General features: G+C 46.0%; 1 protein-coding gene across 1 annotated transcript in view; it reads right to left on the reverse strand.

Annotated features, from left to right (window-relative positions):
* The window catches only part of LOC129383926 (calcium-activated chloride channel regulator 1-like), a 67,249-nt gene that overhangs the window by 17,209 nt on the left and 24,190 nt on the right, over nt 1-25,850 (reverse strand). Inside the window, exon 3 of the mRNA XM_055068954.2 lies at nt 15,359-15,586. Within this exon, the coding sequence (XP_054924929.2) occupies nt 15,359-15,586 (228 nt within the window). The remainder of the gene's footprint in view (nt 1-15,358; nt 15,587-25,850) is intronic.

Consider the following 25,850-nt stretch of genomic DNA (forward strand, 5'->3'; position numbering starts at 1 on the left):
TTATGTTAAAACTAACATGTACCATTTACCCTACCATACCTTACTTAGACGCTATACTCTTATACTACACATGCTTGCTTCTCTCCACCTATGCACGACTTTGTAAGCGCGAACAGAACATTTCATCTATTTATTGTTTTACATTATAAAGATAAGTAACAACTGTATCATCTCTCTCAGCTGTACGCCTTGTGGGGACGAGGGGCTTGTAGAGCTTACTTGAAGCTTTTCGATTCGTAGCATTCATTATATAGGAACAAAGTCAAAAATTTGACTTAGCAACTACTTACTGCGCGACTAATAAGCTGCCATTTTCAGAATTTATCCAACACCTACTTTTTTTTCCGAAGCAATTTTCTCTTGACGCTTCGTCTCGACAAGCTTGGCATGTACCACTCACCGCGAACTCCTGGTAGGAAAGTCCAGCGTGTAAACAAATATATGTAAGAAGGAACGACATTTATAACACAAATACCGATTATCGATTGCAACGTCAAATACAGGCGGCAACGATAAAAAAACAAAACTTATCTCCGAGTGCTGAAGGGAAATCAGTACAAGGCCGTCAATCACGGACACGCGCAGCACATCACGAGAGATAACTGTTCAGGCATGACAGTGCCTTTTCGCGCCAGATAACTGAGTGCTAACTTTTGCCCTTGCTACGGAATTATAGCTTCGCCAAGCCTCGACCTTAGGGCAAATCTTTCCTGACGTATTTCTGAACCGTAGTGTCTTTAGGATACACAGTACACCTACAATAACAACAGCGTAGTAAAGCTGAGATGGTGTCCGACCAGTCAGCAGAATTTTCATATCAAGGAAAATCTCATTTGTTGCACTACCTGAGTGCTTTAATAACTGGCGACCGTTGCACCGCCGTGCAAAGAAAGACAAATCGAACGGCATGGCTCGAGGAATCGATGTACTATGAATCGGCTGACATACGGTAGTGAAAAAAATTATACGATATTTCACATTTGCATCTGGTGCGGTAAAATGTTCGGAATGTTCGTTCTGTGTTATGCCAGATTTCTAGCAAAGAGCAACTCTCTCCTGATCAACCACTGGCATCGCACTTTACTGACACCGCGTAGCCAACCCACAGTGGGCACAGTTTGCACATACAAAGACTATATCACAAGAAAACCGTAATATCGAATAGTATTAGAAACACGGGCGCGCTGGTGACAGGAATTTAAAGATACGCTGGGAGGATAGCCTAGAACAGGGATTGGCACGCTGGTAGATGTTGAATATATCTTGAGATGAAAGCACGAATGGAAAGAAAATTTGCTTTGGGGGCGCTTAAGCTTCACTTTTAAGGGTGGAACGCAATAGCATTGAAAGACCCTACTCTTTTTCATGCGTCCCGGCAACTGCAGTTTATATAACCGTAACGTTTTCGGGGAAACTCTGGTGGACAACGCTATGCACGAAAACGACCTTTTTGGTAGAAACGCGGAGTCTTCCACGGGCCTATCCCGCAGGTAGTGAACAGCGGTGAGCAGAAAATGATATGATTTTTTGGGTTTCTGTTATTGCTTCGCACTTTTAATATTTCAGTCTGAGAAACTTTCGCGCGGCAATATACCCCTATATATCGCATGTCATGTGCCGGTCTACGTGACCGGCACACGTACCCGTCTGACACGTGGTGATGCCATTCCTGAGCTTGCGCAGATGAGTTTTGTGTCTTTTCTTTTTTCGCCTCGGTGCTCCCCCCAGTTGATAGTCGGCGTTCGTGTTGTGCACTTCTCTACACTTGTGTCCGGTTTGCACGTCTCACCTCTTTTTCGCATAATGAAGCGGCGCCGTGACGGCTCGTTTTCGAGGCACCGGCGGGAGGGCTTCAGCCACCTGGGTGCTAATGACGCGTTGGAGGTCCGGGCCAACGTATACGCAGGCTCGCCCGTGAGACGTAGTAATGATAGCTGACGCGCTTCCTCATCACAGATACAATCCGTGTTTGTGGAGAGGACCGGTTACTTAACGGAGCGCGGGAAACTAGCAGAAATCTGGATAGTGTGTCGGGCGTCGTCAGGGCATGGCGGCTGACCGTGCGCTGCCTACACAACTCGTCAAAGCTCTGACACAATAGGACGAGTCTATTGACCATACTGGAATTTCTCGTGAGCAGCGCTTGAGAAACTTCGTCCTCGATGCCCTAGAGAGTTTGCTTGATTTTTGCCTCCTCAGTCATGGTGGAATTTACGTGGTTGCAGAGATTCAGCACATCCTCGATGCCGCCCATGAAATTCTTGCAGAGATGCTGCGCACGTTGCGGCAAGCGCTGCTGAGCGCGAAGCTGGTGGGCCGTAGGCCGACCAAAGAGGTCCCTAATGGATGCCTTCAAAACGTACCAAGTAGGACTGTCAGTCTCGTGGTTCTGACACCACCGTTGCGCGGTGTCACCAAGATAAAGTATGACGCGAGTCAGCTTCGTTGGATCGTTCTATTTGTTATTGGAGTTGACGCGTACGTCGACAAGTAATCAGTCAGCCGAGTCACCTGAGCCGTTGAAGATGGGCGTAAATAGCTGACGACAGACGGCACCGCAGGTGGCACGGGAGGCCGAACGATCTGTCTGAGTGCAAGTTTCATTGGCTATAATGGCGGCGGGAACAGAAAGGTGAGTCCGGAAACGATGTTCCAGGGTGGTGCAAGGGATCCACGCAACCTCAACCAAATGTCACCTGATTTATTGACATGTAGACGTCAAGGACTGACGAGGAACGTTAAACGGGAGCATCAAAAAACAGCAGGCGCAGAGCGGTCATAAATCCAAGCAAGCGCAAGCTCGGGTCGCATGGCTACCATCAACAATGTGGCTTGCTTGCAACGCCGCTTCGTCGTCGTATTAGCATCTTCATTACAACCTAAATACACACAAATTCTTGGCCATGGAAAACTTCGCCGGCCCCGGCGGCACCGCCGGATATTCTACGACGCTGGGCCCCATATGTTCTCACGCTAAATACCGCACGCGCATCCACTCCAAGAAAAACTCTTCCAAGCGCAACAACGAGCAGGCACTTAGAGTTGTTCATTGCTGCCCCTGAAAGAACACCCGTGACATATAAAAAACTTATTTACTTTAAGGGCATTTTTAAGGTTTGGCAAACACTAATGTAGCGCGTATTGCCCAGGTGGTGGAAGAAAAACGAGACAGACGCAGTTGCCTGGTGCCCACAAATTTATTTTAGCTTAGCCCCCTCAATCAGGCACAAGCCTAATTTGACGAGTGGACTTATCCTGTGATAATGAAGAGCCTGTGATAATGAAGATTTTTGACTTTAGCGAAAAAATTCGAGTTATGAGAAACGTTACAAAACTGAAAGGGTGTAGTTTGTACGTCACTGAAGAGTTAGCTCCGAATGTGCTAGCCTAACGTAGGAAACAGTGGGGCTAACTGCAAATTTTCGTGATAATGGATCCAGAATAAATATACGTTGCGATCATGCCTACATTGATGACGCGCTCTACATATGGGACACTGGTGCACACCAATTAAAGCGCGATGCTGGTCATGTTCATAAAACGCTTGTTTATAAAGCCGGTACCACTTCTCGTTGACTGCCGCCAAGTACTGGTAAGCTAAGTATTCTGCATTTAAATGCTAAATGTGTCAACAAGTTGGTGCCTTTGTCGGCTCTTGTTACGTCATACTCTCCCCATGCAGTGATGTAGTGGCCGTAACAGAGACGTGGCTGCAGGATGGCGTATTTGACTCTGAATTTAGTCGACCCGGCTATGTAGTAATACGGAATGACCGATCAAGTGGCAAGGGTGGTGGTGTTGCACTACTTATTCCCTCAGAGCCAAAATTTATGTGCTCCTTAACACACCTACGGCTCAAGTTGTTTGGTGTAAGCTATATTTAAATACGCTTTCTATAATTCTTGGTGTATGCTATCGCGCTCCAGGTTGCTCATTAGAAAATTTGCAAAGGCTTACCATATACATGCAGGAAACCAACTTCGGCACCTGGAACCTTGCGTTAATGGGGGATTTTATTGCAACCTGCATTGCCTGGCGAACCCACAGTTGCACTGGTCGTGACCCTTCCATTTGTAAGGAACTTCTTTCTCTTTCACTATGCCTTCGTCTTACTCAAATCGTATAAGTTCCAACCCGCCATAATTATCTCTTAGACCTAGCTTTTCTCAGCTCTCAGCTCGTCCAAACTGTTTCAGTGGGATGTAATCAGTGGCATTTCTGACCACGAAGCTGTATACGTGTACCTTCCCTATTCATTGATTAAGCTGCAGTTTATTATTAGTTTTTCGACTGCATTCATGCTGATTATATATATATATATATATATATATATATATATATATATATAACTTTGATTCCTTCCAAGCACTTGGTCTATATGATAACGTTGCCACATTAGTCTATGCATCTGAGCGCATCGTAAAGGTATGCATCGGTAATTTTGTTCCCCTCAAGACTAAATAGAGCAATCTTAAAAGATTCCATGGATGAATCGCAGCATACGGCACATATCAGATTGTCTTCGTCATCTTCGCCTATTGAAAAAGGCATGTAATCCTGACAGTATCATTCCTTTTAACACTGCTAAGAAAGAACTACGTATCAAAATGAAAACAATTAAAAACATTTATTTTCAAGTTGAACTAGCACAATTATTACACTCGAAGCCGCGCAAATTCTGGACTTCCATCACACCAACTAAAACTGCTGCAGTTTTCTAGATGACATTGCTATATTTCTGGTCCCTCCGATATAGCTAACGCTTTTGATGTCTACCTCCAATCAGTGTTCACTAATGACAACAACTCTCTCCCGGTTTTCACAAATACTATCATCATCATCACCATCATCATCAGCAGCTCATTCATGTCCACTGCAGGACGAAGGCCTGCAGTGGACATGTGTGGCATCCTCTCCCTGCGATCTCCAATTGCCCCTGTCGTGTGCCAACCGACTAAATAGCACCCGCAAATGTCCTAATTTCGTCACCATCTAGTCTTCTGCCGTCCTCTACTGCCCTTCCGTTCTTTTGGTACCCATTCTCTTACCCTAATGGTCCAACAGCTATCTAGTCTGCCCATTACATAACCGGCCCAGCGCCATTTTTTCCTCTTAATGTGTATTAGAATATCGGCTATGCCCTTTGCTCTCTGATCCAAACTGATCTTTTTCTGTCTCTTAAAGTTATGCCTAGCATTCTTCGATCCATCACTCTTTGCGCGGTCCTTAACTTGTTCTCAAGCTTCTTTGTCAGCCGCCAAGTCTCTGCGCCGTATGTCTGCACCGGTAAAATGCACTGATTGCGTACTTTCTATTTCAATGATAACGGTAAGCTTCCATTCAGGAGCTCACGATGTCTGCCGTACGCGATCCAACCCATTTTTATTCTTCTGTGAATTTCCTTTTCGTGGTCCGGGTTCCCTGTGATAAGCTGACCTAGGTAAACGTACTCCTCCACATGCTCTAGAGGCTGACTTACGATGTTGAACTCTTGTTCCCTTGCCAGGTTATTTATCAGTATCTTTGGCTTCTGCATATTAATATTCAGTCCCACTCTTACACTCTCCCTATTAAGGTCCTGAATCAGTTGTTGTAACTCGTCTGCATTGTTGCTGAATAGAACAATGCCATCGGCAAACCGAAGGTTGTTGAGGTATTGGCCGTCGATCTTTACTCCTAAGCCTTCCCAGTTCAATAGCTTCAATACTTCTTCTAAGAATGCAGTGAATAGCATCGGAGAGATTGTGTCTCCTTGTCCGACCCCTTTCTTTATAGGTATGTTTCTACTTTTCTTGTGTAGAATTAAGGTGACTGCGAAATCTCTGCAGGTATTTTCTAGGGTAGCTACGTAAGCGGTTTGTACTCTGATTACGCAATGCCTCTATGACTGCTGGTATCTCTACTGAATCAAATACTTTTTGGTAATCTATGAAAGCCATATAGAGATGTTTATTGTACCCTGCGGATTTCTTGATAACCTGGTTAATGACTTGGATGTGATCCATTGTAGAGTAACCTTTCCTAAAGCCAGCCTGCTCGCTTGGTTGACTAAATTCCAGTGTTCTCCTTATTCTATTGGAGACTATTTTGGTTAAATAATTTATATAATACTGGGAGTACGCTTGTGAGCCTATAATTTTTTAGCTCTTTAACGTCGCCCTTCTTGTGGATTTGCATAATTTTGCAATCTTCCAGTTTTCTGGGACCCGTGCAGTAGATATACACTTCGTATAGAGAGCCGCCAAATTTCCTAGCATTATGTCACCTCCATCTTTGAATAAATCGACTGTTATTCCATCCTCTCCTGTCACTTTTCCCCGTTTCATGCCTTTCAAGGCCTTTCTGACCTCATCTCTAGTTATAGGAGGAGTTTCTGTATACTGTTCATTACTGCTTTGAAAAGAGCGCTCCTGAGTCGTCTGGGTACTGTAAAGGTCAGTGCAAAATTCTTCCGCTGCATTTACAATCTCTTCGAGATTGCTGATGATATTACCGTGCTTATCTTTTAGTGCATACATCTTGGTTTGCCCTATGCCAATTTTCTTTCTCACTGATTTCAGGCTGCGTCTATTTTTTACGGCTTCTTCAGTCTTTGTCACGTTACAGTTTCGAATATCACTTATTTTCGCCTTATCTCTTAAGTTGGACACTTTCATTCTTTGTCGTTTCTTTATTAGGTCCTTTGTTACTTGAGAGAGCTTGCCTAATGGTTGCTTCGGTGCATTCCCTCCCACTTCAATTGCTGCCTGTAAAGCCAGCCTCTATACGGTTTCAGCCATTACCTCAAAGTCATCACCATCATATCTCTGTTCTAAGGCTGCATATTTGTTTGCAAGTACCAGCCAGAATTTGTCTGCTTTTACCCTTACCGCCTCTAAGTTGACCTGTTGTTTCTGGAACAATTTTACTCTTTCTCTCTTTAAATTGAGGTGGATCCTGGCCCTCACTAACGTATGATCACTACGTTTTACCCTACCTGTTACTTGAACATCCTGCACTAAGCTGGGATCGGCAGAAAGTATGAAATCAATTTCATTTCTTGTTTCACCATTAGAGCTTTTCCAGGTCCATTTTCTTTTGCTACGTTTCCTGAAAAAAAGCTGTTCATTATTTCCAGCTTATTCCTTTCAGCGAATTTTACCAGCATCTCACCTCTAGCGTTTCTAGAATCTACACCGTAGTTGGCAATTGCCTCTTCACCCGCCTGCTTTTCCCCCACTTTTGCATTGAAGCCACTTATGACTACTGTATACCGCGTTCGCACTTTACTCATCGCTAATTCACAAAACTGATCTACTTCCTCATCGTCGTGACTGGACGTTGGAGCGTAGATTTGTACTATCTTTAATTTATGCCTTTTATTGAGTTTGATTAAGACTACTGCTACCCTTTCGTTGATGCTGTTGAATTCGTCAAAGTTGCCCGGTATGTCTTTATGGATTAGGAACCCTACCCCATATTACTAATATAGGAGACCTCTATAGCTGAGTACCTGGCCATTATTCACCAATGTGTAAGCCTCACCAGATCTTTTAATCTCACTAAGGCCGATAATATCGCAACAAATGTCTGATAGTTCTTCGAAGAGACCTGCTATGCTTGCCTCACTCGACAGGGTTCGGGTGTTAACGTTGCAAGGGTCAGCTTCCATTGGCAGCCTTTCCGGATCCATATATTCTGAGCACCCTCTCCTGCGTGGAAAGTCTGACCGCCGCCTTGGTCAGATGCTCCCCAGTCACTGGGGACTGAGGGCCATTTCATTGAGGAGATCACTTAACTAGGGATGTTGTGGCCAAATACCGCACCAGGGAGGCCAATTCCTGTTCTGGTGAGGGAGTGTCTTTGTTCAAGCTTAGTGGTCCTTCCTAATTTCAAGTACTAATCAATACTAATTCAAATACTAATCCTAACCTTTCTATCGGCGATGTGGTAATCAGTGAAAACGGCATCCTAAACTTGATTCTCAATTTAGACGCAAAGGAGTGCACTGGTCCTGACAATACTCCGAACAGTTTTCTAGTAACCTACTCACTCTTGTAGTCACGTCATTTGGCGGTCATATTTCCCAAATCCTTGACTGGAGGCATCGTCCTCTATTCTTGGAAGCTATCCAAGGTCCTGCGTCTGTATAAGCTTGGTGATAAGCAATTTTTTCTAACTATAGACCTATATCGCTTACCTCCAATTCCGGAAAACTACTAGAACATATCCTACAGAAGATCATAATATAATACCTCAAATCGAATAAAATTCTCTTGAACATACAACACGGATTTCTTAGTGGTTTCAGCACAGCAACACAACCGGGCGAATTTTCACATGACATTGCTAGAAATCTTCATATTGGCAGTCGAACTGATGCGTTGTTTGTATACTTTTCCACAGCTTTCGACACGGTTATACACAACAAGCTACTGAGTGAACTAAACGCAATTTTAAATAATCCTCTACTGACCGACTGGACTTAACTCTCGCTCGCAACTGGTTTCATTTAATTCCACTTTGTCCTCAACTGTGAATGTAACAAGAGTTGTTCCATGGGCTCTGTTCTGGGAGCGTTGTTATGGACTCACCAGGTCGATGTTCACATGGCTATAACGCACGTCAGAAGGCCAAAATGTTCCCAGCGGACTGACGGTGTAGCGCAGAACTTTCGTTTGCTGGTACTGGACACAAGCCCAAGTCCAGCGTCGGACGTTCACAATCATGCGTGGCCACAGGCATCGTGCAATAGCGAGGTTTTGAGTTTTACGATCACCGGGATGCGACAAGGAATGTGTGGCATTGAAGACGGTGTGGCGAAATTGTGACAGAACGTAGGGGCGAGGACAACCTGTAGAGACATCGCAAACCGAGTCAATATCGTGGTCTGGAAAGAGGACGTCTTGAAGTTGGAGCGAACTATGGAGCGAAGGCCTGCAGTTCGCTTTCTTCTCGCAGTGCTTTAGCCATAGCAGCAAAATTAACTGGGTTCTCTGTGCCGCTGACATGCCGAATGTCACTCGTGAATTGAAATATGTAGGAAAGTTAGGAAATCTCACGCGCAGTGTGGGCAGAGTTGGTCGTGGTCAGTGAGGATGTAAAATTGCCGACCTTCGAGGAGGCGCCGGCAATGCCTCACGGCCCGGTTGACCATCAGCAGTTCACGAGACAAAGTGTTGTATCTGCGCTCGGCTTGACAGAACTTGCGCAAGAAGCATGCCACCGGCTGCCACACTCTATGGACCGATTGCTGCAGCATTCTACCGACGGCGACGTGTGAGGTGTTCACCGTGAGTGACATCAGGCCGTTGCAATGGGATGCGCAAACAGAGTCGCATTGGTGAAAGCTTCCTTGATAGAACTCGAAGGCTTTTCAGCGTCATCTGTCCAGGAGATGGGACCGATTGCTTTTATGTGACCGGACAGGAGTGCGTTAAGTGGTCGCAAGGTGACAGCGCAGCGAGGAATGAACCACCGATCATAATAGGTAAGCCCAAGGAATTGTCTTAGTTACTTTGTGGTCGCAGGTCGTGGAAACTACACTATAGCTCCTACACGAACGGCAGGAGGAGATATCACGCGGGCATCGATGCGATGGCCAAGAAAGTTCAGGGCACTGACACCAAACTGGCTCTTCGCACCGTTCACGACTAGCCCATACTTCCGTATTTGGTCAAACACTTGGCGCAAGTGAAGTGCGTGGTCGTGTGCTAAAGCGCGGAAGACGAGGATGTCGTCGATGTATGCGAAACGGCAGCGCAACCACGGCGATCCTGGTCAAGAAATTGTTGAAACGTTTCTGCAGCGTTGCGCCGACCGAATGGCAACACGAGGTACTCTAGCATGCCAAAGGTCTTTTTATAGCTCTCTTGGCTACGTCGCAAGGTTCCAGAAGTATTTGGTCGTATGCCTTGACTATGTCTATCTTGCTGAATATTGGGCACCCATGCAGCAACCTGGGAAGTCCAGAATGCGTGGGATGGGGTACCGATCCGGTAATGTCAATTTGTTGAGGACGCAGTAGTCACCGCACGGTCTGCAGTCAACGGTGGGCTTGGGGACCCTGTGTAGCGGTGATAATCATGGACCAGATGATGGGCGCACGTATCCGAGCTCGAGCATATGTTCGAATTCTTGCCGCCGTGCCATCTAGTAACGGTCAGGAGCAAGACGACAAGGACTTGCTAGAACTGGTCTACCCTAAACCCCAATGTTATGGGTTACGTCATGTCACACCGCGTCTTAAAAAGAAGGCACACGGAAGAGATCTGAAAACTCTTTGAGAAATGAAGAACATGGTGGGGAGACATTGGCATGTGCTTGTACGCGCCGCAAGAGCGGCAAACGCTATGTGACGCCTTGAACCGATAGCTTAGTCTCGCAATCCAGGAGTTGGCTACGGTGGAGATCGACCACAAGCTTAAAATGCCAGAGTCAATCCACAAGAATAATTGTCACGCGCTTCGTGCTATGAAAACAATCCATCTGGGTGTTCTTCGCAAGCCGATGTCAAGGGTGACAGGCTTTTGTCCGTAGGTCCATATGTTCGCACTGTTCACGGCGGTAACAGGTGGGGTTGTGAGGCGTCGGCGGCGGTCCTCCAGCGTAGGAGGGATTACGCACCCCTCTGCCCCAGTGTCCATGAGATAACACAACTTATTGATAGTCGGTGATGTGAAATAATGGGCTGGTGTTGGGTCGAAAGACGCCTGGAGACAACGGCTCCACCTAAATGAAAATCTACGATCTATCAAGCGAAGCCTTATAGCGTTCCGATGTCCCTTATTGGTTCACTCATCCAGAGGAGGTGCCGCGTCCGAGACTTCGTGTTGGCGTATACCTTTATTCGGTCTCTAGCCGTTCTCTCGCACCAGCATTACACCGCCACCTATCGGTCCTTGTGCCAATGTGGTGAACGTGACACAGCCGCTGTGGTACCGTACGCAACTTCAGAATGCGGTTCTTCAGCAAGTCTGAGCTGACTGCTTTTAGCTGGGCCGCCCTCCTAATTTATAACGCTAGGTAAATGACCTTTTCATCAAGCACTAGTAGATTTCATGCATCAAACATTTTGTATGTGTGAACATTTCCAATTTATTTGAATTTAAGAAACCTTCACCAGAAAGCTTATTGTTATCCATAAAGGCATAACTTTAAAACAGGCAATCTTCGCTCAACCTAGAAACATAAAATATCCCCAAACCTCCCCAATTTTCAGCACGACAGGTCATCGCCTGGGTCAAATGTAGGTGTTCCCAGTTCAAATGATCAACTTACACCTTGCGTGCTTTAGGACACTCCTAGTCATAACGAGCGTGCTCGAATAAGCTCATTCCTAATCGTAACACGCAACATTGACGCTTCGAGCAAAATGAGCTAGCGGAAAATTCCTACACCAACACAGCAGACTAAATATAGGCGCCTGAGCATAGGTTTTCTCTTCTACATACCACAAAACTCCCTATGGACATGCATATAATGCACTACTTTTGCAATAACGACACCTTTACATTTTTCGTTGTTTCCCTGTGTTGTGCGCGAGTTGAACTATCCATATGAGTAACTAGCCCGCTATGAGAACCTGATTTCTTCACCTTATAGATATGATAGAATGACTGAAAAATTTATTTTCATTCACAATCATCCACATGTTCACTTACATAAATTATCGCGAAAATTGGTGCGTTATTCTGTACGTTTATCTTTTATTAACACTGTTCATTTCACTACCAATATGTAGCCAGTGTACTGAAGATACTGCTTTGCATTTTTGATGTCTACTATGTGGAAACAAATATCGTTATAGAGATATACATTTAACATTCATGCGAAATTAGTTTGTATTGAAATAGTTGCATTATGTACATAATACATGCTTCATTGTATAAACCAAACTTCATCAATCATGTGTCTGTCTGCTATGTCTTAGAAGTGAGAGTGGAAATATTGTGGAAATATTGAGACTGTAACTAAATAAACAAATAAATAATCGTTACATTGTAAAAAAAGTCGCAGTTTCGCCCGAAAGGTGAAGGATCAGTTGCGACAGCAAATTAGTCCACAGCAATGTGAACTTGTTACCGGCCTATAAGCTTGAGAGCATAGGCATACTTACTCATTTACAAGCATTTTGTCACGTTCGCAGAAGCCAACGTGAAGATATCTCATTCGATGGCCGCGGAAGCTCGCTGTGAAAACGCTGTTAAGCGCGGAAAGGCGGCAGCAGCAGCGAGCGAATAGACCTTCGTGCAGCTGCTCTTACCAATGCGCAGTACGCCGCGAAAGGACAGGGCATTACGGATTCTGTACCCTTCGCACATAGGTTTAACGATACACGGACCCGGCCGCGTGTATGGAGAACATATCCTCTTGGCGCAGGGGGTCAAAGCTGCGCGCCTATTGGCTCACGCCGCAGGCCAATTCCGCTAGGATGGCGGCACCCAGGGCCACGGCCTCCGACTTTGCCTCGGAGATTTAGGTTTGTTTACGCTCCGACGATGGCCTGCCACCACGCTGAATGCGATGCAGCAGAGGGCACTGACACCCATTTGATTATTGGAGCGCCGGACATTTCCTTTGTGGTGTATCCGAGGAACGTAAAGCAACTTGAAATGCTTCAAGAAACGCCTATCCAACACTGCGCAAGGGTTGTGTGCAGGCCTTTGACAACGCTATGCCAGCCTGTCGAAAACCTGGCCATACGTTTCCAATGACGCTAAAAAAGCACTCGTTTGGAAAGTGGACACGCGCCCCAGCGAGAAGGAAGAAGATGGCGGCTGGATTATGGAGCTATGTGTTGAGGCCACAACAATAACGACGACACAGCAAGTTTTTGTTCCAATTCAAAGTGCATATTTTCCATTACGCTAGTATGGTCATGTAAGAGGTATAATCAGGCAGCAAGAAAGTGCTTATTGATTGCAGCACGCTTTGAAGGCTTATGGACGCACACCTGGAAATATATGCGCGATTCTCATTCTGTGTGGCATGTACTCAGTAAGTCTGTTCGGCGCGGAATTGTTTTGGACAAGTGCGTGGTCCGCGTAACGTATGCCGCGTTAAAGGCACGTTCACACCGAAGGCGGAGCGGACAAGTGGACAAGCGGATCCGGCCAAGCAGCCGCGGATTTTCCGCTTTGCGGAAAATACGCGGCCGCTTGGCCGGATCGCGCCCAGACCGATTTTTTTCTGCGCGGATAAGTTGGCCGCTTTGGCCGCAGCCAATCAGAACCCGACACTGCGGAAGCGCTGGTGAAGGAATGTAAACGAATGTCTTTCTCTGGGCTTTTCACTTCTGTTATTCAAAAGCGTCAAAGCGGCAAGTTGGGCCAGTTGGTTGGGATTCATAGTAAGGTTTGTTACATCGCAACACAAGACCAGGACAAAAGAAGGTATAAAACGACGACACGGCTCCGTGTCTTCGCTTTATACCTTCTTTTGTCCTTGTCTTGTGTTGCGCTGTAACAAATCTTGAAAATCGACTAGACAAGTGGCGAGTAAAATGCCAACGATCTCGTCTTCGTCGTCTGAGCTCATCATTTTGCAGAAGTAGATAGCGGACGGGAGCGCGCCGACCCACGAAGAAAAAAATACCGAAAGTGCGCGCACAAGCCCAAAGTGCCGCGAGATGGCGGCACGTCCCTGAAATTGCTAAAGAAATTGCGAGATGCCCCGCCTTCCCGGCGGCGCGAATAGCCAGACAACGCGGCCGGTCTGAACAGGCGCGGGCGCTCGCCGCCTCGCCGCTTTGAAAATCCGCTTGTCCGCTTAGACGCTCCGCTTTCGGTGTGAATGTGCCTTAAGTGTTACCTGATCGTACTAGTGTTCTCGGAAATATGCACTTTGAACTGCAACACAAAATTACCGTGTCGTCGTTGTTCTGTCACCAACACATGGCCCCTTGATCACGCTGCCGTCTTCTTCCACTTCGCTGGCGCGTGTCCGCTTTACACATGAATGTTTTTTCAGTGTCGTTGAAAACGGAGCGACGCGGCTTTCGGCAGCGAGGCGTAGCGTTGCCAAATGCCTGCCCACAAGCTTAGCGCGATGTTGCACAGACGCTTCATGAAGCATTTCAAGTTTCTTCACGTGCCTTGCATACAGCACAATGCAAGTGATGCGCGCTCTTATCACCAAACCGTTGTAAGTGCCCACTGCTGCATCATAGAACTGTATCGCGTTCACCGTGTCGGCAGTCCAGCGGCGGAACGTAAGCAAACTTCATTTTGGAGGCAACGGCGGAGACCGCGTCCCTGGGGACCGCCATGCTAGCGGAAGTGGCCTGCGGCGAGAGCCAATAGGCACCCAGCTCTGACTGCCCCCCCCCCCCCCCCTCATCCCACCGGCGCCTACGGAATATATTTTCAGTATACGCGGTCGGGCGCGCTCGGCCAGCCGCGCTGCCTGGAGTAGAACGCGCCTTCCCCTTTCTCTACCCTCCCCTGAAGCTTTGGGTGCGACAAAAGCTGGCACGCTTCCTTCCTGCTTTCCGCGGTTGAGTGCGCGAGATTGAGCTGCAATCGCCGGCGCACCATCGCACGCTTTCAACCGCATATACACAATAGCGTGCTCGGCAATGCTTTTATCGCACTTGGACGTTTTACGGAACCTCACGGCGACAGCGACGCCGACTGCAGAAATGAGCCTGGGCTGTCCACATAATTGCTATCATAATAAAAATCGCGCTACCATGGGGATCTAACCTTCTGGCAGATACCTTCGGTTTATGTCAGCTTGTAGCAGCTTGTAGCGTGCTCGTAGTGAAGGAAGGAGTAATTACGCACTGAACTTACTGCTACCTACCGAACATAGGATTACAATAAATATAAATAAACATCCGCCCAAATGCTGTAAAAAGCTATTCCTGATGCGTACCTTGTAATACAGGGTTTCAAAATTGTAACACAGGCGAAAGATAGTGTACGAATTCTACCGGGGGCTGTACGACGTGGCAGATGATCTTGAAACTCGGCAAGCAATACAACTGCTGCGCATTGAGACGGGATAATACTGCACAGACAATAGTGCAGAGGCCCTAGTTAACCAAGCAAATATTATGGATCTCAGCCGGTTGCCTGTTGGTTATGGGAAAGCCATTTCTAATCCCCGTGAGGTATGCCGAAGAAACCCAAGGAGAACTCGTGTGTCTGGTCTATTGCTTCAGGCTAGCTACTTCTTTCCGTACATAGAAGAAGTGCTCGATTTCTTCATTAGTAATTAGAACTAACAGGCCTAAGAAAAGGATATTGGTAGTTATCGTTGGACGCAAACGCTGTTAATTTCTATAGGAATGATTAACGATATCGGATGTGTATACTGGACATCTCCTGCTTGAATTTTAAAAAGAACGGTACTGCAAGGCTGTATAAATGCGTACCTCCAGAGCGCGCTGAAGTCCACACCCAATGCAGGTACGGGCCACCACCGACATATTCTTCACAGCATCTCGAAAGCCTTCTACAGTTTGGTGATTGACAGCCATCATGGGGTGCAGGACCTTCGCGACTGTGCTGAATGTGACGATGGCGAGCTGTACCAAGTCGCCGAGCAAACTCAGGAGGAAGCCGTCGAGAACACCTTTTAAGGTTTCTAGTCGTTTTTGTTCCTGCAACGTAGACGACATCAAATGCAGAAATTGATTGATTGATTGATTGATTGATTGATTGATTGATTGATTGATTCTTTATTGGTTTATCACATAATGTGATGGGAGGCGAAGGGAAAAGCCATTCAAGGATGGCTTGAGGGAGTCCTTCGCCCCCACGCTGGAAAAGACAACAGCAGAGGCACACACGTCCTGTTCACATGGTCGTACACTTTTGCAAAACCATCATATTAAGCACAACATCGCCATAAACCTTGACAAAACCATAAAATTAAACACATTAGTTACTGTCCTACGTAGGGCAACATGCGTTAACATACTTTACTTCACCTCAGCATCGAATGACAGCACATTTCATAACAATGTACGGTTAGTAATAGTGACATTGAAACAATATAATTAAATAGCAATCGTAAACAGCTCTAGTGGTCAATGTTAGGCTAGAAAGAATGTGTACCAGTCAGATATTGTTGCTTCGCGAATATCGATTTGTTTTTTATTAAACTCGTTTAGTAGACGTGGAAGTTTGTTTTGGAGCATTTGCCGACCATAGCCAGTGTGACAATATGGAACATTCCATATTTCTGTTGTTCTAGTGGCATATGATGCTTCCTTCAAATGGAGATTCACCAAACCCATGAAGATAGAATTGTGACAATCATAGTTAAGGCGATATTCACGCAACAATTTATGCTCATATGTGTCTTGTACTCTAATTATTTTAAATTTTTTAAAGAGCTCCACAGTAGAATGCCGGAGTGGCACATTCTAAATTATTCTCAAAATTCTTTTTTGCATGACTGATAGCCGCGAGAAATTCGATTGTGTTGTAGTCCCCCAGACCAAATGACAATAGTTTAGATAGGAAGCGAAGAGCGCCTTATAGATTAAGAATTTTATTGACTTCGGAATTAAGTAGCGGTTTCTGTTCAGAATTCCCGTTATTGCACCTAACTTTTGTAATATCGCATTGATATGCTCATCCCACTGCAGTGATTCTGAAAAATGTACACCAAGTACTTTAATAGACCTAACTAGCTCTATCTCTGAGCAGCGATAAATTAGGTTACGTATTACTGAAACCTTCCTGCCTATAGAATGAAACATCACAGCCTTTGTTTTCTTTGCATTTATCTTTAATTGGTTATTATCTGCCCACGTGCTTAGTTCCTCTAAAATGGCATTACCTTTGTGAAAAAGTTCGGTATCTGATGAAGACGAAACAAATATGCTAGTGTCGTCAGCATAATTGTGCGGCATACGCGGTCGTCTAGGAAGGCGGGAATATAAATGATTTAATCCAATTGAGCACTAAAGGAACCTCTGTATGTAGCTCTAAAGGCAGTTATAGAACAAAAAATCACCGCCCCTTGCAGTCCGTGAAGACGGTCAGAAGGCGAAGCTGTGTTAGTTACACCGAGTGGAACACAATGCAAGTAAAGCTTCGCAAGCAGTCAATGCTCTAAATATTTTGTTTCACCATTATTTAAGCTCATTTTTGCGTGCATCGCGTGGTGGGCATACATTAGGAGTTTTTTTTTAAGGTTCTCCCAGTGCTTTCTTTTTAGGCGTGAGGTTTCCCTACGACGAGGAACTCGTTCACGAGTCAAATCTCGCTGAGCTCGCGGCAGGCAGCTTTGTCCTAAGGAGTACGCACTACTCGTCGCCTTTCCATAGTTTTAGCTGGGATGGAATGTGTGCAACGCCTAATCCAAAGCTCCTTGTAGTGGACGCAAGGTTCACCACTGGAGATGCGGGCGCGGCAATTGTGTCGATGACTGACGTCTTTGTGTTTCTAAATGAGATTACATACACATTCGGCTGCGACGGAGAGAACGACGTCAGTGACCGTGTGACCACAGTCTGCTGCTGTCATTTGCGTTCGATGTTTCAGTTTGCTCTTTGGCGTGGTAGCAGCATCCGTGCGGTATTGCCGTTTGGGAATGTTCAAAATGAAATTGCTGCAAAATTAAATCTGTCCGTCACGTGAGGCAATGAATGGCTCATACCCCCGGTATACGCGGCCTCCCCGTGACAACAACAGCGAAAGTCTATGCTGGAATGACGACGACGCTCGCTTATTTGCTGCTGCTGCTGATAGTTTTAGCGAACTCCGACAACGACGGCACAGGGACCAAATAAAGGGCTTCTCTGTAACGCAAGGAGAAATCACACGTCCAGAACAGCGCAATCAACTTCGATGTCAGAACCGCAACAGAAAAAAAATAGGGCAGACCAAATTTAAGGCAAACTTAATTTCTTTTACTCTACACCTTCTCTGCTAACACTGAGAAGAATTTTACATGACTGATTTTCCAGAAAAAATAACACATTACTCAATAACGTGAAATTCATCCATCCCCACCAAACAGTGAACAGGCATAATTCACAAGTTAGACCGAAAATGAGAGCAAAGGCCTGTCAATGTCGCGCGCTGGCGATGCACTGTTCAGCGGCCTCTGGGCCTCGTACCCGCTACCTCGATATCAGGAGCAGACGACGTCATGGGCACAATTTTAGGCAGCGGTGGTTGTTTAACGTGCACCTTAGGAATAGTCGAGAGTTCTTGCAAATGTATTTGAAACGACCTTACTATGATGTCTATAGAAGTGACATGATGCTTTCGGTACGCTAACCTTTACAATTTAAATTACTTGCCCACGCCACTGCCCAGACAATAAAGTATATTTCCCTGACATATTTAGGAAGTACAGTCAATACTCCACTCGTTGAATAATATATGTAACCAATCATGCGCGCTATCTTCCGCTGGAGTCCAGAAACCCTAGTTCCTTCTGCATCAGCAGCAATTATGGAAACACATTTCATTCAGCCTTTGTAAAGCCATGAGACTCGCCTCGATTAGGGTACAGCATTCTGCCTTGTAATCTTCTTTTGATGGTCGCTTCTAAAGTTCTTCGTGCAAACGCTTTCTTTTGCACCATGAGATATTATCCTGCAAAACCTTTCCGTGAGGTGCGCGATTTGTAAATTTTGTGGAAACCTCTAGAGCATGACACTACATCGAAGGCGACACAGAATTTCCTTATTTATATCGCAGTGAATTATTAGCCTACAGCTGCACCACTATGTAAGCTTCCGCGGCACTGCGTAAAGTCTTAGGCAAGATCAAAGCTCACAACTTTTTTTCGCAGAGGAATCGGGTAGGTAACTGAGTGCCAGAAAACTGCGTGCTCACTCTTTCATTTATTCCTGGGGTCGTTCAGTGAGGCCGATGTGCCCGAGTAGACGTTACTGTGATAGCCTTAAAAAGACAAGGGGTGCTATGCAGGATGCGCCGAGTTTGGCGAAACTCGGGATCTTCACGAGCTCTGGCGACACCCCAAGATGAAAGCACGAATGGTACCGAGACACAGTTTATCTTTCGACAAGCCTCCAGTTTCATTGGTTTATCTTGATTCACTCTGGCTGGCTATCATTCCTTGGGCGTTGCCTTCTGGGCGGTCGACAAACTAGGGCTCACGTGATCATACCGTCGGTGCATGGTCGTGCCTTCTTTCACTTGTTTGTCGTTCCACCGAGTGCATAACATTCACAATCGAGTTATAAAACAAACGCATTTAGTACTATATTATTAGTTAGTTTAACGTGGTTTAGAAGCATTTAAAGCTTACAACATGCACACTGAATGTGCATTAGACTAATTTCTAATTTAGTACGCTTCGCCTTATACCACGAGGGAACGCTGTGGTGGCGCCATCACATCTATTCACCGGGCGAGCATGGCGGCTAAGCATCGGAGGCGCCCAGTGTAAACAAACTCGTACAACGAGCTTGCAGAGCGCGACGTAGTGATCAGGCTCGACGATGATCACTATTTCTTGGATAGTTCTGTTCCTCCGTGAGCAATCTTTCCGTGCACCCCGAAAGACTGCCAATAGCTCCGGCGATTTCACAGATCGTAACGTGCACCTACTGTTCACGGCGAAGTGCTGAAGAAACAACTCGTCCGGTGCTGCTTCTGCGAGTGCGCTGAGTACCTCCACTCTGCGTGACTGCGGGCGCCACGAACATTACATAGGGTGGGCAAAAGGCAGACATCCTATATAGCTACGATGCGACAAGGAGGTGGTACCGACGATGGATCTCGCTACCAACACAGTGAAGGAGACATCGACAAACTGCAGACAAGTATATTTCTACTCTTTCATATTTGGCATACTAAGAGTGCACGGATTAAGTCACTTTCGTAGTAACGAACTGAATGTCCAGCAGTTTAAAGAAGGCAGTGAGAACCAATGAGTGTTCGTGATTTTACATGCAAGTGGGCCCGCGAAAATATGGAAAAGATGAAGGTAACCTTCACTAACTTGGCGAGATAACAGAATTTCATGAGTGACATTAAGCCCGCAAAATTTATGGAAGAGTATCTTTATCCGGGTGAAATATCAATAGCAGGTACTGATATAAAGCAGGAAACTTATACAAAAATTTCATGGGTTGAACAGCACATGGAAGGCATTACGGAATCGTGATCGCCACGTTACCGATATCCTTGAAAAATGTCTAGAATTATTGCATTCCACCGGTTATGCAATATGGTATATAAACCTGGAGGTTAAAACTTGACATGTCAAGGACTTTGAAGAAAGCGAAGTAACAAAAATTGTTGGAGACAGCAATAAGGCAGGAAGATAGTGGCGTAGTAAACCGTGGCAACTGATATGCTAGTTGAGATTAAGAAAAAAAAAAGGAATCGGCAGGCAGGCCATGCACGTATTCGATCACTTGTTGCCAATTCATAACAGGTGATTACATAAGCATGACAGAATGGATGTCAAGGAGAGAGAACTACAGCCGAGGATGGTAGAAAATTGTGTAATGGGACAAAAATATGTTTGTAGGCATAGGATGCAATCAGCTCGTATAAGACGGGATTGTAGGGTGAGGCATTTGTTTTGCAGCAAACAAAAATAGGTTTGTGGTGCTGACAGTAGAGACTCGTGAAGGTGCGGGGCCACCTCAGCTGCTGGCACACTAATCAACATGACAATTGGCTCTGAAAAAGAAAACCTCAGTTATGAAAAATAAAGCAACTTTGTCCCAACGCATTGTTTTATTATGCATACTACACTAGAGGCTTCCACAGTTAAGGGCACTTAGTACTAACAGTCCGAGGAGCATTTTTCTTTGTAAATAATGGTTTGTATGCGGCTGATTCATTCCAATACACTTTTTTGCAGCAAAACATTCTGCTGCTGGAGGCACTCAACCGCCTGGTGGCAGTAGGCGAGCGCCAGGCACGTGCTCTTGAGAGTGTGGCAGAGGTCCAGAGGGCTGCTCTGTAACAGTAGTATCGGTGCCCTCACTGCTCTCCTGTCGAGCCCACAGAAGGCACCTTATAAAGGAGCTTTCAGTTTAATGTTTTGTCTATTATTCAAGAACACGAATAAAATTAATGCAGTAAACATTGTGCTGTGCATATTAGGAGACTTGTAACATGCACTTGGTGTCCCTTCAAAATAGGCAAAAATGCAAGACAACCTGTGCCACTCTTGGACCATGTAAATGAAAAATACACTAATGCAGCATACACGTCATTGTGGTGTTCTTTGTATGTGCAAGAATACAGTGCGTGTTGATTAGCCACAAGATGAACGGTATGTGTAATTCACAATGAAGACAGGAAACAGCAGGAGCTTAATAATGCTATCACCTATAGACTGTGCATATGACTGCAACACTCCCCGATTCAAATGTGCCATTACATGCATGTTCGATACCACATATTCTTTAACATTGTCTTATAATTGCAGGTACTATATTTCAAACATCTTAAGCCCTTGCATAGCACACTTCTGATGTATCCATTTCATAGGCTAAATAACTGTACAATTTGTCATTTCGTGTTGTATGAAAAGCAGCATCCTTTACAGTCGGATAAAACTTCAGAAGACAGGAGAGGCCCCGCCCAGATGACCAAAGCGCAGCAGCCGATTGCCTCCACGTGTAAAGAAATAGTCCCTCTCCAACGAGTCTGTCCGGCGGCACGATGTCAGTCTAGAGTGCGTGCCCATTGGTGCGGGCTTGTGTTCACCTGCCTTAAAGTGCAGATGCCGCAGCCTCCTAAAGTTGTATCCGACTATAGAAACACGTAATGCCTTGCACCAGTTGCATAGACTTCTGCAACTTGATAGCACACAATGATCAGGAGCAGAAATCTATAAAGGCATCCAAGCAAAGCTGGCTGGCCACACTTTCATTATGAGGGGCTGGAAAAAGGTCTCGCCAAATATCCCCATGACATCCTTCAAAAAGAGGCGGTGTTTGGCACTTCTTTAGAATCAAAAACAGATTACACGGAATGTTGTGTAGCACGTCAAAACAAACTGGGCTTGGTTATCTGCACAGCATGTAATGGGAGGTTGTGCTTCACATAGGAAACAAACTACTCTGTCCAGTACAATTTTGAGGCCGGTATGGCACGTATTACGTCAACAGTGTCTATATACAAATTACACTTTTCACAGGCCATTGATTTCACCATTATTTTTGTATGATGGTTCTTTCAATCAGTGCTTGTATTACATGAGCAGGTGGATTTGAAAGCAAAGCTTTGTTTGCAAGCCTTCCGACTTCCATAATTGTGTGGCAAGGCACTGGCATGTTGTCGAATAGTTCACACTTCCTTGGTCCTGCACCAAAGAAGCCCAATGCTCTATTTGAAGTTGGATCGCACAACAATTCAACGGCACGCAAAGAAGAGTAACACACACAGCAAAGCATTCTGCTGTGTGTATTTCTCTTCTTTGTGGCCCGTCGAATTGTGCAATTAAACTTCAAGCTTCTATACCAATACACCGTCTTCAACCTCACCAATGCTCTAGTTATTAGGCCACAATGGTGCACATCTTTGAAATTTCCCAACACAAATTAGCTCTCCAAAAAATCACAAATGTTAAATTTTGCAGCACAGGTGTATGTATGCACGTGCCATATTCTTTACCACTAAACTGACAGGAATCAAAGGGGGAAGCATTAACCAGCCTTGCTGCTGCCGTTACCATTATCATCATGACAACAATGGAAAGACAGTGCCACGTTTCAGTAAAGGGAGTGCTGGAGGGAAAGGTGTGACAGCGAGGGCTTACAATAAAAATAACGGTTACGAGACATGTTCAATGCCAATATATGCTGCATGTCGCTCAGCCTACTTTGGCATTGCGGCAAGCGTTTACTCGTTTGAGCATATCACGTTTTGTGTAATCATTGCTCTAAAGCTGTACAAATGGTCTATTTGCTCTGTAATTTTTATTTTTATCATGGTGGGTTAAAGACCCACTTTTCATTAGCATCTGCACCACATTTCTCCCGATATGTAGTTTTGCCTTGGTGGTTCATGACATCTTCACGTACAAAGAGTTCTGCAGACCATTGGATGTGCATTGTTCTACTGGTTAAGAATTAGAGCCCCATTATGAGACGAAAATATACAATTTAACCATCCAGAATAATGCCGCCCCCCCAAAAAAGGAAGATACACTGAACCTCTGGTACATGCATCGACAGTGAACAGAGCAAACAATCTGAAGTATTTTCTTCATGCAAGCCAACACACTAAGATTCTCAATGCATTTTCATTTCGCCACAAATGCATAGGCACAACCGGCTTGGCGCGACATCCGCATCTCGCGCTGCAACAAATTGTGCAATGCCTCGCTGTTTCATAGTGCGGCCGATAGATTACGCATGACCAAAATTCAGCATTGTGCATACTAAGTAACTTCACCAATGAAGAACCCCAAGTTCTTTATGAGATTAGGATTTATAGGTTACTTCACACAATTTGTGATATCCATTTATCTATTTATACTTAATTAACCTCTTTCCCAAGAAAGTGAGCCATTTGGAAGGCACCCTGACAGACAAGTAGAACAATCGGAAAAAGTCCTCAACCAGCGAAAAAAGTCAGTATCATAAGCAGCCGCATGTGAGATGTCGCTAACACAATATTTAAGTCGGCTACACAGAAGTGACAAATTTGGCAATATGGCGTGTCTAAACATTGCTTCAATGTAAATCACAGTAACGCTGACATTGAAGGCGCCTTAATTCCTACGTACGTTCCGTCGACACACCCCACTACGTTCGTAATGTTCCCACGAAGTAGGAAGCATTCTTCAATATATGCCCCTTCAGCCGCAGTATTCTGGAAAGCTAGCCACCGCTTACGCACTGCCGCATCGATAAGCGCGTCAGACACATCTCTGACACAGTTGCTAACAGTAGTTTGATGGCGTCCAATGTAACGCTCGGCGCCGACGCTTCCCTGAAAACTCCCAGTCCCGTAGAAACGGAGGGCACAGATGACTTGCTCTACGACGGTGAGCGAATGAAGCCCGCCACGCTGTCTCCGCAGACGAGAGTCTTCGCCTAGCTCGTCACACAGCCAGCGCACTGATGTCTTCGACAGGCGAAAATGACGCTGAAACTCCCCGTCGGTCATGTAGGTGGACGGATCCGGACGGTTATACTGACGCTTGCTGCCGCTGGATGCAATGAAACAGGCTGCTGCCGCCGCCGCCATGTTCCCGAGTTGAACTCGGAGGGGGTTTCGCGATGTACGAGTTTAGCACGAGTTCGCCTGTCAATCAAAACCAGAGGTCACGCCCCGCGCGAGGCATGTAACTCTTGTGCGCGCACCCACTACAGTTGGGCCACGCCCAACTTCCGGCAACAGCGACGCGGTGTCGAGCTGAGAGGCATCAACAATCAGATTACACTGAACCGCCAACATAATACACGCACAACGCACTGTCATCGGTGATGTACAGAGCACCACTATCAAAAACAAAGCGTTGACTGTCGCTGGCTTATGCATACATTTTCTCGGGCTGAGATGGCCGCACAACACGGTTTCATCGCCTGCATTGTGGCGCGTAGCTCACAGTAAATAATTATCGGCACGTCACTGTAGCTGCTTGCAAGGCGTCGATGCGCCGAGGGGAACAACGATGCTGAGGAGTGCGTATCGCAGCAGTCGTTTGAGATGGTTGCTCTGTCATCGGTGATGAAACGGAGCCACAGCGTCGTAAACACGATCAGCGTCCGAGAATCGCTCGCTCTTCTAGATCCAGTGCAATGGCATTTCTTCATCGCAAGCACTGCGCACTCAACAGTTCCAACACCTCTCTCTGTTCGAAATCTGACTTCATAACTGCACACAAGAGCCCTCACCTGCCAAAATGCGAGTGCTGCGGTGTCGTTACGATATCCATCTGCGATCGCTGCTGGCTCCAGCAAAGGTAATCCGCAAGCATCTTCGACAGCACAACACACTCATACACTGCGTACATGCGCTCAGAGGCACCTTCACTGGGCAAGCGATGACAAGCGATGAATTGTGCCGCTGGGGAAGCACGCACTTTTCGCAATGTATCGCAGAGGCTTCACGTACAAAGATAAACTGGTACATTTTCACTGAACTGCGTCACAACGCACTCTAAAATAACATACCGCCATTTTGCAACGACAGCCGTCGTGTCGTTTTTAGTTGGTCAGCGGGGGCCTTAATGGCCTAGTGAAGCGCCTGCGATGAACAGCCGTACCGCGGCGCTGCGTTTCTATTCGCCTAATAGAGAAAGAGTGGCCATGACCCTCCATGGATCATGACTGACTTTATTGAGAATAGCACTGCAGCGCCCCTAGGCGACTTATCACCGTATGAACGCCCTCGTGCGTGCGACCCGTTTCAATGTACCGCTTCTAAGCTTTCGCCTCACTGTCGCCACTCGCGGCAAGAAGTGCAAAATTTAATAATTTGCTCGATCTCCGTTTGTCATCACAAATGTCTAGCGTTGAAAACGAAAAACAGATACTTAAAGAAATAAAAATGTTTGTTATTTTATTTGTTGTATTTTAACGTATTCGTATGAGTCAAAGTGTAGGTGCAAAAATGCGCCGCATGTACCCTGTTCGCATTCGATAGAGGAAAGAAAGATAGTGCCCGAAAGACGAGGCACGCCCTTGACGCGCCCGGGAAAGGCGTGGCAAGCGGCTCACGGCAAGTGTGCAGACCGACAGCGGCACAGTCACGGTATCGCTAAGTTGCGATAATCCGTTGATAACAATACGCGGCGCCGGCGCGTTTCGTTGTGCAGCCGTCTGCGCTTGAAACGTGGAAGCAGCGTGCCGCGCAGGGTGCGCTCATGTTGTCATACGCGGCTTTTTGTCTACTTATTTTTTTGCCTGCACCTTCGGCGCGTTCCGCGCTATCTCCGTTCACTGACTGCCGTCTAGCAAA

Source organism: Dermacentor andersoni, chromosome 9, assembly GCF_023375885.2.
Source record: "Dermacentor andersoni chromosome 9, qqDerAnde1_hic_scaffold, whole genome shotgun sequence".
In the NCBI taxonomy this organism is placed as follows: domain Eukaryota; kingdom Metazoa; phylum Arthropoda; class Arachnida; order Ixodida; family Ixodidae; genus Dermacentor; species Dermacentor andersoni.